The sequence below is a fragment of the Thunnus maccoyii genome, chromosome 20 (genome assembly GCF_910596095.1).
Source record: "Thunnus maccoyii chromosome 20, fThuMac1.1, whole genome shotgun sequence".
In the NCBI taxonomy this organism is placed as follows: domain Eukaryota; kingdom Metazoa; phylum Chordata; class Actinopteri; order Scombriformes; family Scombridae; genus Thunnus; species Thunnus maccoyii.
The window spans coordinates 6,827,330-6,842,825 of record NC_056552.1 but is presented as its reverse complement, the minus strand read 5'-3'; the positions used below and the strand labels follow the sequence as shown (position 1 = coordinate 6,842,825).

The 15,496-nt window shown below is 39.4% G+C and overlaps 2 protein-coding genes across 26 annotated transcripts in view; one reads left to right on the top strand and one right to left on the bottom strand.

Annotated features, from left to right (window-relative positions):
* LOC121887276 (ankyrin-3-like) overlaps positions 1-7,931 on the top strand; it is a 163,207-nt gene extending 155,276 nt beyond the window's left edge. For 21 of the 24 annotated variants that reach the window (XM_042397984.1, XM_042397980.1, XM_042397992.1 and 18 more), the window contains 7 exons: positions 1,129-1,852; positions 1,961-2,153; positions 2,570-2,653; positions 4,047-4,130; positions 4,392-4,658; positions 5,370-5,441; positions 6,309-7,931. In XM_042397984.1, coding sequence (XP_042253918.1) covers positions 1,129-1,852; positions 1,961-2,153; positions 2,570-2,653; positions 4,047-4,130; positions 4,392-4,658; positions 5,370-5,417 — 1,400 coding nt within the window. In that variant the 3' untranslated portion in view covers positions 5,418-5,441; positions 6,309-7,931. The remainder of the gene's footprint in view (positions 1-1,128; positions 1,853-1,960; positions 2,154-2,569; positions 2,654-4,046; positions 4,131-4,391; positions 4,659-5,369; positions 5,442-6,308) is intronic. The other 3 variants (XM_042398003.1, XM_042397993.1, XM_042398000.1) reach the window with 3 other exon arrangements.
* Positions 7,932-8,747: 816 nt separating this feature from the next.
* Positions 8,748-14,569, bottom strand: LOC121887087 (zinc finger protein 2-like). 2 transcript variants are annotated; one of them, XM_042397642.1, is made up of 3 exons: positions 14,296-14,569; positions 12,477-12,668; positions 8,748-11,739 (listed from the first exon to the last, which is right to left on the bottom strand). In XM_042397642.1, exons 1-3 carry the CDS (start codon positions 14,411-14,413, stop codon positions 10,094-10,096), a joined length of 1,956 nt encoding a protein of 651 aa, XP_042253576.1. In that variant the 5' UTR covers positions 14,414-14,569; the 3' UTR covers positions 8,748-10,093. The 2 variants fall into 2 exon arrangements, with proteins under 2 accessions (XP_042253576.1, XP_042253578.1); XM_042397644.1 differs by lacking the exon at positions 14,296-14,569 and adding an exon at positions 13,413-13,724.
* Positions 14,570-15,496: the final 927 nt, after the last annotated feature.

Genomic DNA, 15,496 nt, shown 5'->3' with positions numbered 1-15,496 from the left:
TTCTCTGCCTTTTGCTGAAACCAACACAACTAACCTACCTGGATTCTACTCAAGCTTTTGCTCATCACATTGTTCATTGAGACATTGAGCTGAAATCAAACCCCCCCCTCACTAATTTCACCACTGCTGCATTTCAAATGAAATTAGTAGCTCGGAGTCTGAGGCTGGCTCTGAAGTTAAGTGCTTTTGCAAAAGGCTCGGCAGACTTAAGTGCCAGTTTGAAACTTTGCAGATGACGTTAGTGTGACTGAGTGTTCATCTAAATTTTATATAAATAGAGAAGTGTTAGTGAGGTTCCTATCTTATGTCTTATACTCTGTCTTTGGTACTGTCATTTCTGTTTCCATCTCCTTGTGATTTGGTCATGTGATCTTTCTGTAGCGCTGGTTCAGAAGTCACACAGTTGTTCCTTAAAGCTGCACCAATTCATATTTTTTTTGTTTTAACAATGGATCAAAAGACTATGTGTAATGTGTAAAGATTTTTGCTTTGATAAACCCACAGAGAATTATCACCTGACTCTGCAGCTCCCTTAGCTCTACAGATCTTTTTTGCTTCTTTTAGCGCTTTGTTTTGGTTTTCAGCCCGTCGACTTAATTCTAATCGACTTCATTTCCAGCTGCAGCAGGCGATTAAGCTGCACCTACCTACTAGACTGAAAAAATAGCCACTAAATGGTAAAGAAAATGGAGCATCTAGCAGCTACTGTAGAGAGTCAGATATTTTTCTCAGGAGTAGGTGGAGACTAAAACAGAGCTACAAGGAGAATGAATATTGGTAACATTACATTCAGTTATAGTGAAATCTAACAGTCACTATAACAACTTTATGTCTTAATATCCAATGTTGTGTTTTTTTTGCATGTTCTGCCGCCCCCAAGTGGCCGAAACAATGAATTAATGCAGTTTTAAAGTGTATTGGCGTTACACCTGTGTGGCTTTTGAGCACATGCAACCCTTTTGGTAGTATTGCAAATGTTTCTATATAAGTGTCACCTGTCATTTCATCACCTCCACCACTCTTTCTCTCCTTCCCTCCCTCCCTCCCTCCTTTCCTCCCCTCTTTTATCTTTCCCCTCCCTCTTCAATCCCCTTATCCTCTAATCCTTTACTCCTGCCATCCACTCAGGATACCAAAATATAGATCTGGAGCTGCAAACCCCCACAGACCTGAACTACGAGCCCCCCACCCCGTTGCGCTCAGATGACTTCTTTGGTGAGGGCGATGCTAGTGTAGAGTCCCCTAGCAAGACTACCCTTACTAGACCTAGCGACCTCTCTCTCACTCAGACCACCAGTACCTCCAGCAGCAAACCCATTACTGTCGCTCCAGGCTCCAGCTCCTTTGCCCTGGAGCCCCCCATTGTTGGGGCGGAAGATACAACCTTGACCACAGGGGAAAGAGGGATGTCTGAGGAAGAGAAGACGGAGCTGGTTTCTTGTGAGTGGCCAGATAATGACAGAAGGGCAGTAGAGCAGCAAGGAAAGGAGACAGACAAGCATGCTGAGGCCTTAGAGAAAGAACTGAAGACAGGGCAAGGTGTTGTTTTGGAGAGTCAGGGAGGACACCAAAACGAGGATGCTGCCTCAGAAACGGGTCGCGGAAATGGAAGGGAGGAGGAAGAAGAGGAAGAGATGACCGAGGAGAAGCTGCTGAGTCTGCTGGAGGAATTAAATTTGGAAGGAGGCTTGGAGGGCGAGGAGATGACAGAGGAGAGGCTGAATGCCATCCTCGAACAAGTACGGCAAGCAGAAAAAGAAATGTCTTCAGTTCCAGGCTGGAGAAGCGAGACATCCGGCGCAATAATCGAGTCGGCAACCCCTGGCCACAGCCCCAGCACTGAGGGAGTGAGGTAGGATCTGTCTGTCTGTTTTCTGCTTCTCTACCATTTTTTCCTTTTACACATTTGCACAAGGTTTACAGGCAGACCAGACATTTCAAATATATTTCACTCCCCAAGCCCTGACAGTCTAGCTGATTCGCCAGCTCAGACCCACAAACAGAATGGAGGTCACACTGATGTAGCCAGGGAGGAGAAGGAAAAGGAGGCCAAGAGGAAAGGATCTCAGGAGGACAGCAGCACAGCAGGACCAAGCAAAGGCCTGGAGGACAAAAGAGAGGAGGGAGGTGACAGGTCCCAGCACAAAGTCCAGGTAAGAGTCACTCTTCCAGACAGTTAACTTTTCTTTACATTCATTTTGGCCTTTATTGAGTTAGGACAGTTAAATATAGCTGCAGTTAGCACACAGACAAACACATTGCGGTGTCTATATGCCTTGAAAAAAAGTCTTCAAATGTATTGTCTTATATACACTGCTCATATATACTACCTATACCTACCTATTTGGTTTTAGTGACAGACTACAGCCTCACAGCCTACAAATGTTAACCTGTCCTAACTATTCACTATTTATCATATTCATTTCAGTGGAAAAATTGGTCTTCTATTAAATTTTAACTACATTTAAACCATTACAATGATACAATGAAGTCTTAAATTGAAGACACATTCACACTCTACCACACTGGGGACATTAATGTCACACTGCTACTGGGCTGCCTTCGTCAGGAGAGCGCTAAAGCTGACGAGACCGGCTCTGATGAAGAGACCACTATCACCACCAGGGTGTTTCGCAGACGGGTCATACTCAAGGTGTGTGACGGCTGGTGTGTGGACAGCTCGAGGCAGTGTGCAGTGCACTAGCATAAGCTCTGTGACTTTGTGTAAGCGTGTGAGAAGACAAGAGTGAGTCACAGAGATGATGGAGAGAGAAAAAAATAAGATTGTGAACATAAGATGTGCTTAGGTTTGGAACACAGCTCTTCTGTGTGTTTGACAGCATCTGTGTGTTTTATAGAGAAAAATTGAAAAAAAATTGTGTTTGTGTGCGGCCATAGTTTGAAAGAAAACTTATCAGTTGGAGGGGAGAGTTTGCAGATGTTCAGTACATGTTTAGCCTTGCTGTAGCATGAAGTGCTACTCACTGCTTGTTGGTGTGAGCCACAACATTATCAGCTTTGCTGTTTGGTGTCGCTATCTGGTTTGTGGACTGTTGGTTGTGCTGTTTGTTTGGCTACCATATAGAGTAAAGTTCAGTACCTAAGTGTAATTGTGAGGCTGGATTTCCACAGGAGCAGAAAATCTAATAAGTATGTTCAACCCCCTTTTTTATTATGAGTAGCAGGAATAGGTCACCTGAGCAGTTAAAGGGACCATTGAGTAACCAAAAGATCATGTGTTTTATTACCATAACAATCAGTGTTTTTTTAATCAAAAGGTCCTCAAGCATGACACTTTGCTCCGTTTGCTCAATCTGAATCAACTAGATGCTTAAAATGTAATGTGCAAAATTAACAGTATTGTACTTAAGTCAGTTTAAACACAGATGATCTGTCTCTGTGTAAATAAAGCCTCATTTTTGAAATTTCTCATGCATTTGCTTTTTTTCCTCTGGACACCACATCCTCTTGAAGTTGTTAGATTCTGAGTTTTGCCAAGAGACTGTGATTGATATGATTGTTAATTAGTTGAATAATTAACTTTGTTCACATCTCTGTAGGATGAATATCTGTAAAACAAAAAAAAACATAGCTTTTGCATCATTGGTCTCAGTGTCTCTGCTACTACAGGCGTGTGTTTTGAAGTGTAAGTTGCAAAGACATGAACATGTTGAGTCAGCCTGCATAAAGCACTAGCATCAGTTGGGTTTCCAAATCCCCTCATATAGGATAAGGATCTCTTTATATTTACCAGAGCATTTGTAACAATGAAACTGCACTTAACTTTACTTTAACTACCTCAGTCTTCATTGCCATTATTTCTGGTTTTGCACCCATTTCTAAATTTTAATTCCCTGATTTAAACAGTGGGAAACCTTGCTGTTGTGCCAGGCAGGCTGATGTCTGTTTGGAAATGTTGCTGTATTATCTGAATAACAATCTCACAGATAACCTCTCAAACTTCTTCCCAACCTGTGCGTCCACCCCTGCGTCCTCTGCATCCTCCGTCTCTCCTTCCTCCATCCATATTTAAACCTTCACATCAGGGAGAGGAGGCCAGAAACATTCCTGGGGAGTCTGTGACAGAGGAGCAGTTTACAGATGAAGACGGGAATCTGGTCACCAGAAAAGTAACCATCATCACCCTCCTTCATTAACTCTCTCACCTTTATCCTACAGCTTACACACACACACACACACACCAGTTTAACAATAAAGCTGAAACCAATGTCACACAGTAAAGCACAAACACATGCTATCTCATACACCTATACACACACTCCTATGTACCCTCCTCCTTCTCACCCTTCTTTCCATTATTTCTCCTCACAAAATGCTTTCCTGCTTTCCTTCCCGCACCTCCTCCCCTGACATGATTCTACCCCACACAGGTGATCAGAAAGGTGGTGCGCCGTGTGTTCAACTCAGAGGAAAAGAGGGAAAGCGAAAGTGAAACTGTTACAGAAGAAGGCGATGGTGGTGATGGTGGTGGTGTTGGTGGTGATGGTGATGGTGATGGTGATGTAGCCACAGGTGGATCGGACACTGCTTCTTCAGCAGGAGCGGCAGCAGGAGCCACAGGGGGGAAGGGCAAGAAGAGGGGGAAGCGCTCCCGGCAGGGCCACAAGGGCGAGAAGTCTGGAGGGGGGAAAACTGAGGTTGGCGTTCGAACCAACCACCTAACTTAGTTGACTGAGCTATAGAAAGCCTGCTTGAATCTGCATGAAGCTGTAATTGTGTGTTAATGCTGAATCACTCAAAGGATTAGTCGGTTTAATTTCTGACGTCCCACATCTGTCACATTTGGGCGTTTTGGAGCTGTTGTCTGTTCCCAGCATTAATCTGAGCTGTTTGCTGTTATGCTAGTTGTGCTAATGGAGTAGAAATGGTCTTACCGTCTATATAAATGTTTCCCAGTTTGCAGTGGTTGTGTTGTACTTTGTGTGTTTCCTCTGTACTGCAGTGAATCAGTAGTACTCAGTCTTACAACACAGACTAACAGATGCAGATAATAGCTGTATACACCTGTTATATGGTGGTCCTAGCTCGTTGATTGGGCTGAAAACTAACAATATTTTGAAGTGTTTTAATTAATATAGACAAAAAAACCTCTTTTAACATGCATTTTTGCAAGCGTGTGTCATGTTGTTTGCAAAAGAAGTTGTAACATGAACTTTTCTCTTATTTAAACTCGTCTCTCCTCCAGCATGATCTCCTGACATGCAGTAGCTGAGTTGAACTCTGCTTCATTAACACACAAGTCATTTTTAGCCGAGAACACTACTAATCTTTTTTCTCCCTTTTTCTTTCCCTTTCTGTCTCATAATGAACCTCGCTGCTTCCCTCCATCTTTCTCTCTCTCTGCCAAGCCTGGAGACAGTGCCAGCAAGAAACAGGGAAAGAAGAGTCAGTCGTAACAGTGGAGTTCTCAACTAAACCTGGTAAGACTGTCGCCCATTCATTAAGTCAATAAATATCAATCTATGAAGCCCAAATAGTGGGTCATCATCATTTTGCTCTGAAATTTTAGCACTAAAATTAATGTTGGAACAAAACTATGTCTTGTCTGAATGTTAAACCTGTCTGAACCATTATTAGCACTTTAAGAAATAGTTTGCCATTTTAGGAAATGCACTCTCCTGTCTGAAAATATGAAGCTAGAACCAGCAGGTGATTAGCTTAGCTTAGCATAAAGACTGGAAGCAAAGGGAAACAGCTAGCCTGGGTCTGTCCAAAGTCCTAAAATAAGAAAGCTCACCAATTGACATGCATCTTGTTTGTTTGATCGATACAAAAACCTATGGCTAAAAATGACAAGTTGTAGTTTCCCCTTTCTTTCAGTCTTTATGCTAAGCTAAGCTAACTGCATGCTGGCTGCAGCCTCATATTGAGCGTACAGACATGAGAGTGGTATCGATCTTCTCATCTAACTCTTGGCAAGAAAAAGAATAAATTATTCCCAAAATGTCAAATTATTTCTTCACTACCTGTCCAATTTACTGATTCATCTGTCAATTATTTTAAAATTATGTTTTCCCAGAGCTCTAATCCAAACCCTGAACATATTCAAATGACAATACATTTATATGCAAATCCTCATATTTGAGAAGCTGAAACCACCCGTTGTCCTTAACTTTCTGTCAACCAACTCACCGATTAATCTTTTCAGCACCATTGATTTTTAATAGAATTTGTAATCGTATATTCAGTAAATTATCACAGATCTGTGGCATTGAATATCTATAATATAAAAATCCATTTGCAGCACCTCCGACTTGATTATTAACGTGTAATCCTTTTCCCTCCAGGACCACGGACGTCCACCTGCGTCTCCACACACTCCCTGGGAGGAAAAACGGACTGGAACCCATGAAACAGGGGAGCCTCGTCAATCAGCCAAAAAGTGTCTGAAGCTTTCACTTACAACGCATGGTTTTCAGCAAGACAACGCAAAACAAGTTACTTTTATTTGATTTCGCATGAGCATGTCACCAAACTCACTTACTGTTGGAAACAACACCGAAGGACACGCACGGACGTGAACGGGAACTTTCTCAATCTTTGACGAATGAAATGTGTCTGTGACCAAAGAAGGCACAAACAGAAAAAAAAGGCTTACTGCTGACAGATAAGGAAGACTTGTGAATCACTTTTTCTCAGACACTCGCCTTATATGGTCTATTTTTTCCTCCTGGACCCACAGTGTTGGGGTGTAACATGTGGTTCTTTTTTTAAAAAATGAAATATAATAGTAAATGGGTGATTTTGTTGTATATAAATGACACTGTATAAAATCTAAAAACACACACACACACAAAAAAAAAAAAAAAATCAGTAGCTTCACAGATTGTTTATGCACTGATTTGAGTTGATGAAGCTTTGCAGAGTCGGTGCATTTGTATTGAGAGGTCGACACTGTTTGAGCAAGCCTTGAGTGTGTGACCTGACATGCTCTTCCTAAATGAATAGCAAAAAAAAAAAAAAAGGAACAAAAAAGCTGTATGTAAATGAGAAGCCAATGAGGAAAAAAAAAAAAAAAAACTGCTTGATTTTAACAAAGGACATTTCTTTAAAGCCAACTGCTACTCCGCTCTGTCTGTGGAACATTCTTTGTCTTCAGAGAACTGATATTTCGCTGCATGTGACGTCACTTTATTTTAAAGCTTTTCTTTTTTTTCTTTTTTTTTTCTCCTCTCCTCCTAATTCAAAGCACTGTAATACAATTAGAGAGGGTTTGATGGTACTTCTGTTTGTGTGAGCACTCATAATAACCCAACCATCTGTCATCTATAACTGTTTTTATTTTATTTTTTACAAAAAAAACTCAAAACACACACATGGTGAGATAGCAAAGCTTAGTTCATATGCTTCAGGAAGGCACTCATGAGAGACAGTGTCCCCCCACCCCACCCCCAACCCCACCCCCCCTTATGTAACCTGCAGACTGGCGCACATTGTGTTAGCTCCAAACTGCTAGCAGCCCCGTGAGTGTGTAACATCAAATAAAAACTGTCTATCTGTACACCCATCATGCATACTAGAAGTTTCGGCTTTTAGGTCCACTGTGGTTTTTAAATGGGGACTGTTTTTATTTTGATGATTTGATGACTTTTATCTTTATTTAATTGATTGTATTTACAAGTGAACAGAGAATCTCATTTTTAGCCCCATTACCTAAATCTCGTCATTTTTACTAATAATTAAAAATCACATGAATAACAGTATTGATCACAAACACACTGGTAAAAATCTGATTTTCTGTTCCTGTGTAATTTTTTTTTTTTCCATTGTCTTTTTTCATACAAAACCACCCGTAAGCATCCATTGTTGATGATAAATCTGGTACCAACATGTATGACAAACCAACATAGCCTACACTGGATGATCCAAGTAATTATTTAAGCAGAAAAATAAATTGTGTTTAAACTGAACGTCTGTGAGCCGGTCTGGTTTCTCCCTGTTCACTGTGTCACGTTGCCCTCCCGTGTCTGTTGAACCAAAGATGTCAACTTCACGTTGGCACTAGAGGAAAAGTCAGAGGTCTTCTAGGGAACATGAATGTTTTTTCCAAATTACATATTAGCCGTCAAATAGTCGCTGAAATGTTTCAGTCTGGAGCAAAGTTGTCGACCGTTCAACAGACCGACGTTGCCATCCCTCGAGATATGTTAGCATTAAAAAATAAACTTTCTCTGGTTTCAGCTTCTCAAATGTGACAATTCTCTGCTTTTCTCTGTTTTATATACTTCATCAAATATTTTTTTACGTTGTGATGGGCATTTTTCACTATTTTCAGACTTTTTTTAGATTAAACAATTAAATGAATGATTGTAAAAAATAATCGACAGATTAATCAATAGTGAAAACAACTGTTGGTTGCAGCCCTAGTACTCTGCATTTGATTATTTAGTTAATTTATTTAGTATTATACATAATATTGTGAACTATGACTCCATCATTGGATTATTGAGAAGAAATTATTTAAATAGAATACTCAATATAATATTTTTTGATTATAGTATTTCTGTAGCAATGTTCATATCTGTGACTTTACTCCTGGAAACCAAAACATTTCTGTTCTGAGCGTTTCTGCAAAGCTCAAAACATTATCAAGATACACAACTTTTACTTTGTCTTCAAATTCTAGTTCATTAAAATCTGAATAGCAGAGGAATTCTTCTCTAGGTTGCATTTTTAAAAATGTTAACAGTAAGCAGTCAGTAACAGAAGAACAGATTTCCTGCATTTATTAATGATGTTAAACAATAAACTGTAGCACCATTTCATGTGACCGTGACTTATAAAGTGAACACACAGGTACAGTGAAGTTTGGCAGCAGGAAAAAAGATCATCTAATACAATAGATACAGTTTTGGTTTGTGTGAAAAATTCATCCCAGATTGAAGGAAAAACAATAAAACAAACAGTACATTTTTTAAATACTTTATGACAAAATTCTCTGAACATCAGATAGATGATATACAAGATTTTAAAAAAACATACGTGGATTTTTTTCTTTCAGTTCACATCTTTTTGAGATTAATTAGTTTCCACTGAAGGTTTCTTCATGAAAAACAAAAACAAAAAAGGCAGCTGCAGAAACAAGACTTTTTATTCCTTAAACTTTATTTAAAAATATTTTTTATTAAATATGTACTCAGTTAAAAATTGTTGGCGACTATTTTATTAAATGTAACACTTGCAAGGCCAGAAAAACTACACTACAGCATTTCAAATTTGCAACTTATTTCACATATTGCGTCATGATCTTTTCCAAAACGTGGCTACATTATTGATTTTTGAATCCCAGCCCATCATACCATGATTAAAATGGGCATTTTCTGAATAGAAGATTTTGTATTCAAGGTGCAAAGCCTCAGTTAAATGTTCCCAATAAAACTGTTGCCATGTCTGTTTGAATAGATCTTGATCTTGATGAAGATGACAAAGATGCAACAGTAAAGGGAACAAGAGGAAAATCACAAAAGATCCAACATGAATATACAAATCAGACCTGAACAAATTGGACTGAACCAAAGTAGAATTGTACAGAAAAGGTTTGTACAGACGTTTCTCTAAAAGTACCAAAAAAATGTGATATTTAATTTTCACAAAAGATTTAATCTGAGTTAACAAAGACATGATATATGTTAGCAAAGTAAGCCTTATAGTCATCAGGCATGTGTTTGAATATAGCTTATAGCTTATTGAAATTCACTTTTCATAAACAAATTTTTACCAAAAACATGTGACCATCTGTATATAACTACTAAAAATATGTCAAAGAATCCTTGGTTTAGCAGGGGTTTTTTTGATATCTTATGAGCACCTCTTAAAGGAATAGTTCGTAATGGAAACATGTTTGCTTTCTTTCTGTGACAGCTTTAGAGGTGTTAGTACAGCAGCTGTATTTTTGAACTTTGGATGGAGCCAGACTAGCCGTTTCATCCCATTTTCAGTATATATGCTAAAGCTAACTAGGCTAACCAGCTCCACAGTTAATCCTCCTATTTCACTCTTGAAAAGACAGAAAGTCGGCATTACTCCCAAAATGTTGAACTATTCCTTTAATGGGCTGTAACCAATCTGTCCTTTAAAGACTTGTTAGCTGTGTGGATTCCTTCCTGTGAGTCTGAACGTGTCTTTTCAGATCCTCTTTCCTCAAGAACCCTTTGTCGCAGACGGTGCAGCAGTGCGTTCGCTCCCCTTCGTGAGCGCTCATGTGTTTGGTCAGCGAGCCGCTTGCGGTGAAGCTTTTCCCGCAAACGTTACACAGATATGGCTTCTCTCCTGTGTGGGACCTCATGTGGATTTTCAACGCTCCGCTCTTGTAGAACTTCTTGTCGCAGATGCTACATCGGTGCGAGGACTCTCCTGTATGGATCATCATGTGCGTTTTCAGAGTCCCCCTCTGTCTAAATCCTTTGCCACAGACGCTGCACAGGAACGGTTTCTCCCCCGTGTGGATTCTCATATGAGCCATCATATACTCTTTAAAGCTGAAGCTCTGACCGCACACGTTGCAAACATATGGTTTCTCCCCTGTGTGAACTCTCATGTGTCCCATAAGATTTCCGTTCTGAGCGAACGCTTTGCCGCAGACGCTGCAGATGTACGGTTTCTCTCCCGTGTGCGTTCTCATGTGCATCTCCAGCTGTTTATGGCCGTCGAAATGTTTGCCGCAGACTTCGCAGTCGTTCGTTCTGATGTAAGTCTGCAAGTGAAGCCTCAAGCTCTCCTCAGACTCGAAACGTTTCCCGCACACGCCACAAAGATCTGTATCCCTCTCATCTTCTTGCACATGCCTCAAAAAAGAGGCTCTGTAGCAGAAAGACTTGTCACAGACTTTACAGCAATATTTAAGAGGGGATAAATCCTTGCATTCTTTGTTCTTAGATCTCTTAGGCTTGTTTGATCCTTGGCTCTTTGTTTTTGACTTTTCTAAATAGGATTGTTCTTTGGTCTCATCTTTATCACTCTCTCCATCATCACTATCCGTCCTGTCAGTTTCCTTCCAGTCCTCGTCACTGTCATCCACTTTACTCTCGGCGTCAGAGCACTCTGCCTCCTCCGACTGTTTGTCATCCGTTTGATCCCTGCAGCTGTTTTCCTCATTGTGGGTTTGTAAATGCACCTTGAGACTCTCGTCAGAGTCCAGATGTTTTCCGCAAACTCCGCAGAGATCCGCGCTATGATCGTGCTTAAGTACGTGTTTCAGAAAGGAACGTTTGTACCGGAAAAATTTCCCACATACTCTGCAACAACTCTGCCCTGTGGTTTGGCTCATGTTTGTTGAAGCATTTTTCCTTGTGTGCTTTCTTATTTTCTCCCCAGCATGATCTTTGTGGAAAGCCCTTCCACACATTTTGCAACAATCTTCACTCAGATTTTGATTTCTTTTGTTCGATTTAAGAGGGGTCTCATTAAGCTCTTTGTCGCTATCATTATCTTCACTCCAGGCTTCTGAATGTTTGGATGAAAGTACCTCCTTGTCGCTAAGTGGCACCCCAGAGTGCTCTCCTTGCGCTTCTGTTTCCATCATCGTTGAGGTGCCCTTTTCTGCGCTTCGTGTTTGATGAGGATGTGAGGTCTTACCATAGATTAATTTAGAGTCCGTCTCTGTTGAGGCATCTTTAAGCTGTGGTGGATCAGAAGTTTTCTGGACCTGACTGGGGTTTATACTCTGCTTGCACCTCTGCAGTTCAGAGGGACAGTCTGACCCAGGGAGTAGAAGCCCATCTGAAGAAAAGATCAAGAAGAAAATGTATGTAAATGTAAATTGCAATAAATACAAACCACCAAAGCCATAACAATATTTCCTATAAAGTGTGTATGCATGCATAAAAAAAAGCCTTATTCTGCAGTTACCTCAGTCACAAGAACAAACACAACACAAGCACAAATATTGAATACATTAAGAAATTATACCACAACAGCAAAACAGCAAAATAACTGCACAGCAGGGACCTCAGTGCAATGCATCCATCACTACTTTCATCAATCTCACTTTCATTTGTTGTGTTTAATAATTTACTAGTAAATCGTTTACTACTAAATGATGACAAATGAAAAGCTAATGGTACAAGCAGGAAAGAAAGTCAATTAGATGATTAATTCATTTAAGATGAATCAATTATTTACAAACTAATTGTTTTGAGTCCAAATTCTCATCTTCCAGCTTCTCAAATGTGAATATTTTGTGTTTCTTTAGTCCTCCATGTTAATAAACTAAATATCTTTGGGTTGTGGACAAAACAAGACATTTGTGGATGTGACCTTAGGCTCTGGGAAACAGTTATCAACATTTCTCACCATTTTCTTATATTGTATGGACCAAACAACTAATCAATTAATCGAGAAAATAATCAACAGATCAGTAATGAAAATAATCACTGGTTGCAGCCCTAAAATCAATGACATATGTAAAAGAATTCATAATTCTTGCAAAATAAAACATTATTTAATGTACAATGTACCTGTCGGGTGAAAATTTGTCTCCGTTTTCAACGTGACGTCCAGCAATTTGCGTTGACGTTGGATCTCCTCCTGGGAACGGGAGCTCTCTGCCTCATATTCACCTATCATTATCTCTAGGATCCTGAATATCTCGTCAGCAACCACAGACAGTCGCTTGTGTACAGCTGCCCTCTGCTGTTCAGGTGACATTTCTGGAGGAATGAAAGTTAGGGCACAAGTAAGATGCAAAATTATGACACCGTTTGTCCCCAAATGAGAAAAATGATTCAGCTCCCCATACATAGAAGTTATTTGTTTGGGCCGCCCGAATTGATTTGTGTGTCTGTATTTATTATTTCTTCCTTTCAAAAGTCTGTGTGAGAATTTGTCTGAAACTGCAAATTGACTGAAAGCTGCCAGAATGCTGCATTCATGTGAAAACCTTTAATTTGTCCATTTTCAGCCATCTCTCCATAATCAGTGCCGTTTGCAAGCCCCAATCATCCACTCTTCTTGGCATCAGTAACCACAGACACATTTTTAAACTAAAGGCAAAATAGGCACAAAAATATACCCAAGATGTTTCTGAAAAGACAAATTGCTTTGAGGTTTTATATTTGTCACTTCACTGCTTTAATCAACACAAACTTAAGTCCATTCGTTTTATTTGTATAGGGGTGGTGGCAGAAGTTTCAGAAGTAAATATTTCACAACTTTGGTTCATAAAAACACAAACTTCATGCCCAGACACCAGTAGGGGTAGAGGAGAAAATATACTGTAGTATCTAACTAGTTGATGGTTATTTTATCTATGAGGGTATAATAAATATTGGAAAACACATCTCAGTATAATGACATACAATTCAACACTACCACAAATTATAGCCTCCAGCCAAAACGAAAATTAAGTTGAATCAATACTAGTTTCAACAAAAAACTGAACATTATAACCGTACCTGAGGTAGGATTTATAGCAGGGAGGTTGTATTAGACTGCATTAGTTTCTTTATTAGCTAAGTTTACTGAATAACTGACTGTTAGCGTGTTTTTATCCTGAGTCAGTGGATGGTTTGCTCAAGAAAACACAAGTAACCAAGACCAGTGTTACACCGTATTTGGTAACCCATCAGATTCTGTGACCTGCAGTGGTGGAAGAAGTACTCAGATTTACGTTACTTAGTAAAAGTATCAATACCACAATGTACAAATAGTTCATTACAAGTACAAATCCTGTATTTAAAATCATACTTGAAGTACTTAAGTTTTCTGCAAAATTAGTACTTTTACTGGTAATACTTCTATGCTTTTATTTAAATGTGATTATATATTTAAATACAGGATTCTTACTTCTGAGTACTTCTTCCAACAACTATAGGTCACAGAATCTGATGGGCCACTAGATATGGTGTAACACCGGGGTCAAGTTTGCTCAGTTACCGTATTTGTTATTTTAAATATTCGGTTTTATTCTGTTATTTGCAGGTGAAAAGATGTCTAAGTTAAAACTGGGCTAAATCTGGTAGGAAGGTGGACGTTTTACAACCTGTAATTAGGTTAACGTACATTCAGTCGCTACTGGCTAACTAGCAGTTAACGGTTAGTTAGCTTAACTTAACGGTTATTTCAAACGGCATTTAAATGACGTTAGCTAAATTCGACATGTGGGTTTATTATTATGACGTAACACTCCTACACTTATGACCCTGTTAAATTCAGCTGTAACAGGTTAAGTACGTTATCTGGAAAAAAAAAACTTGACATTTTCCACCAGATTTGGCTCAGTTTTCACCCGGTGAGGTTAAATCAGATGAGTTTGTGTGAAATGATGAGTTTACAAACCAGATGTGTGCAGCATCTTCTTCTCTGTTATCATCCTTTCGACAAAACTGTAGATCTCCTCCGCGGCTGCCGCCAGTCTCTCGGCGACCAGCGCCCGCACCACCTGCACTTTAGACATGGTAGACCGATAGAGTCCTTCTTTACTATCTGAACATTTTGTAGCAACAACAGCACTACAGAACACCGTGTTCAGGCAAAACAAACAAACAACATTGGGTCACCATTTTGGTCATGTGGAGCCAAATTACTTCCGTCGCAGTCTTCTTCTTTTTGCCTTTCAGGTATCATAATGGTACAATATCGCCATCATCTGTTCCAACATGAGTCACGATCTTCGATGTGAGGGTCCCACATTCATACAAATAGTACATGCCATTACTTAAGTAAAAGTACCAATACAATAATGTAAAATACTCCATTACAAGTGCAAGTCCTGCATGAAAAATCATACTTGAGTAAAAGTACATAAGTATTATGAGCTTGATGTAGTTAAAGTATTGCAGTAAAAGTAGTGGTTTGGTCCCTCTGACTGATATATTATTATATATGACATCATTAGATTATTAATAGTGAAGCATCAGTGTTAGAGCAGCATGTTACTGTTGTAGCTGCTGGAGGTGGAGCTAGTTTCAACTACTTCATATACAGTTAGTTAGTTTAGTCCAGTGGTTCCCAACCTAGGGGTCGGGCCCCTCTAAAGGGTCAGCAGATAAATCTGAGGGGTCGTGAAATGATTAATGTGAGAGGAAAGAAGAAAAAACAAAGTTCTGATACACAAATCTGTCTTCAGTTTTTGGACTTTTTCTCTAATCTTTGATTTTTGGTGAAATATTGGATCATTTGAACATTTATTGAAATGAAACCATGTGAAAAGTTTAGAGGGAAAAATTACTATTTGGTTGAGCTGTTGGAAACCACTGGTTTCATCTTTAACAATGTGTTGTACTTTAAAAGCTTGTTATATTATCCATTGTGTCAAATCTCTATCTGAAAATTAACTAAACCTGTCAAATAAATGAAGTGGAGTAGAAAGTACAATATTTCCCTCTGATATGTAGTGGAGTGGAAGTATAAAGTAACATAAAATGGAAATACTCAAGTAAAGTACAAATACCTCAACTGTGTTCAAGTACAGTACTTGACTAAGTCTTATATTTTACTTTCATCAGGTCCGAGCAGTCTTTATTTCCCTCACCAAACT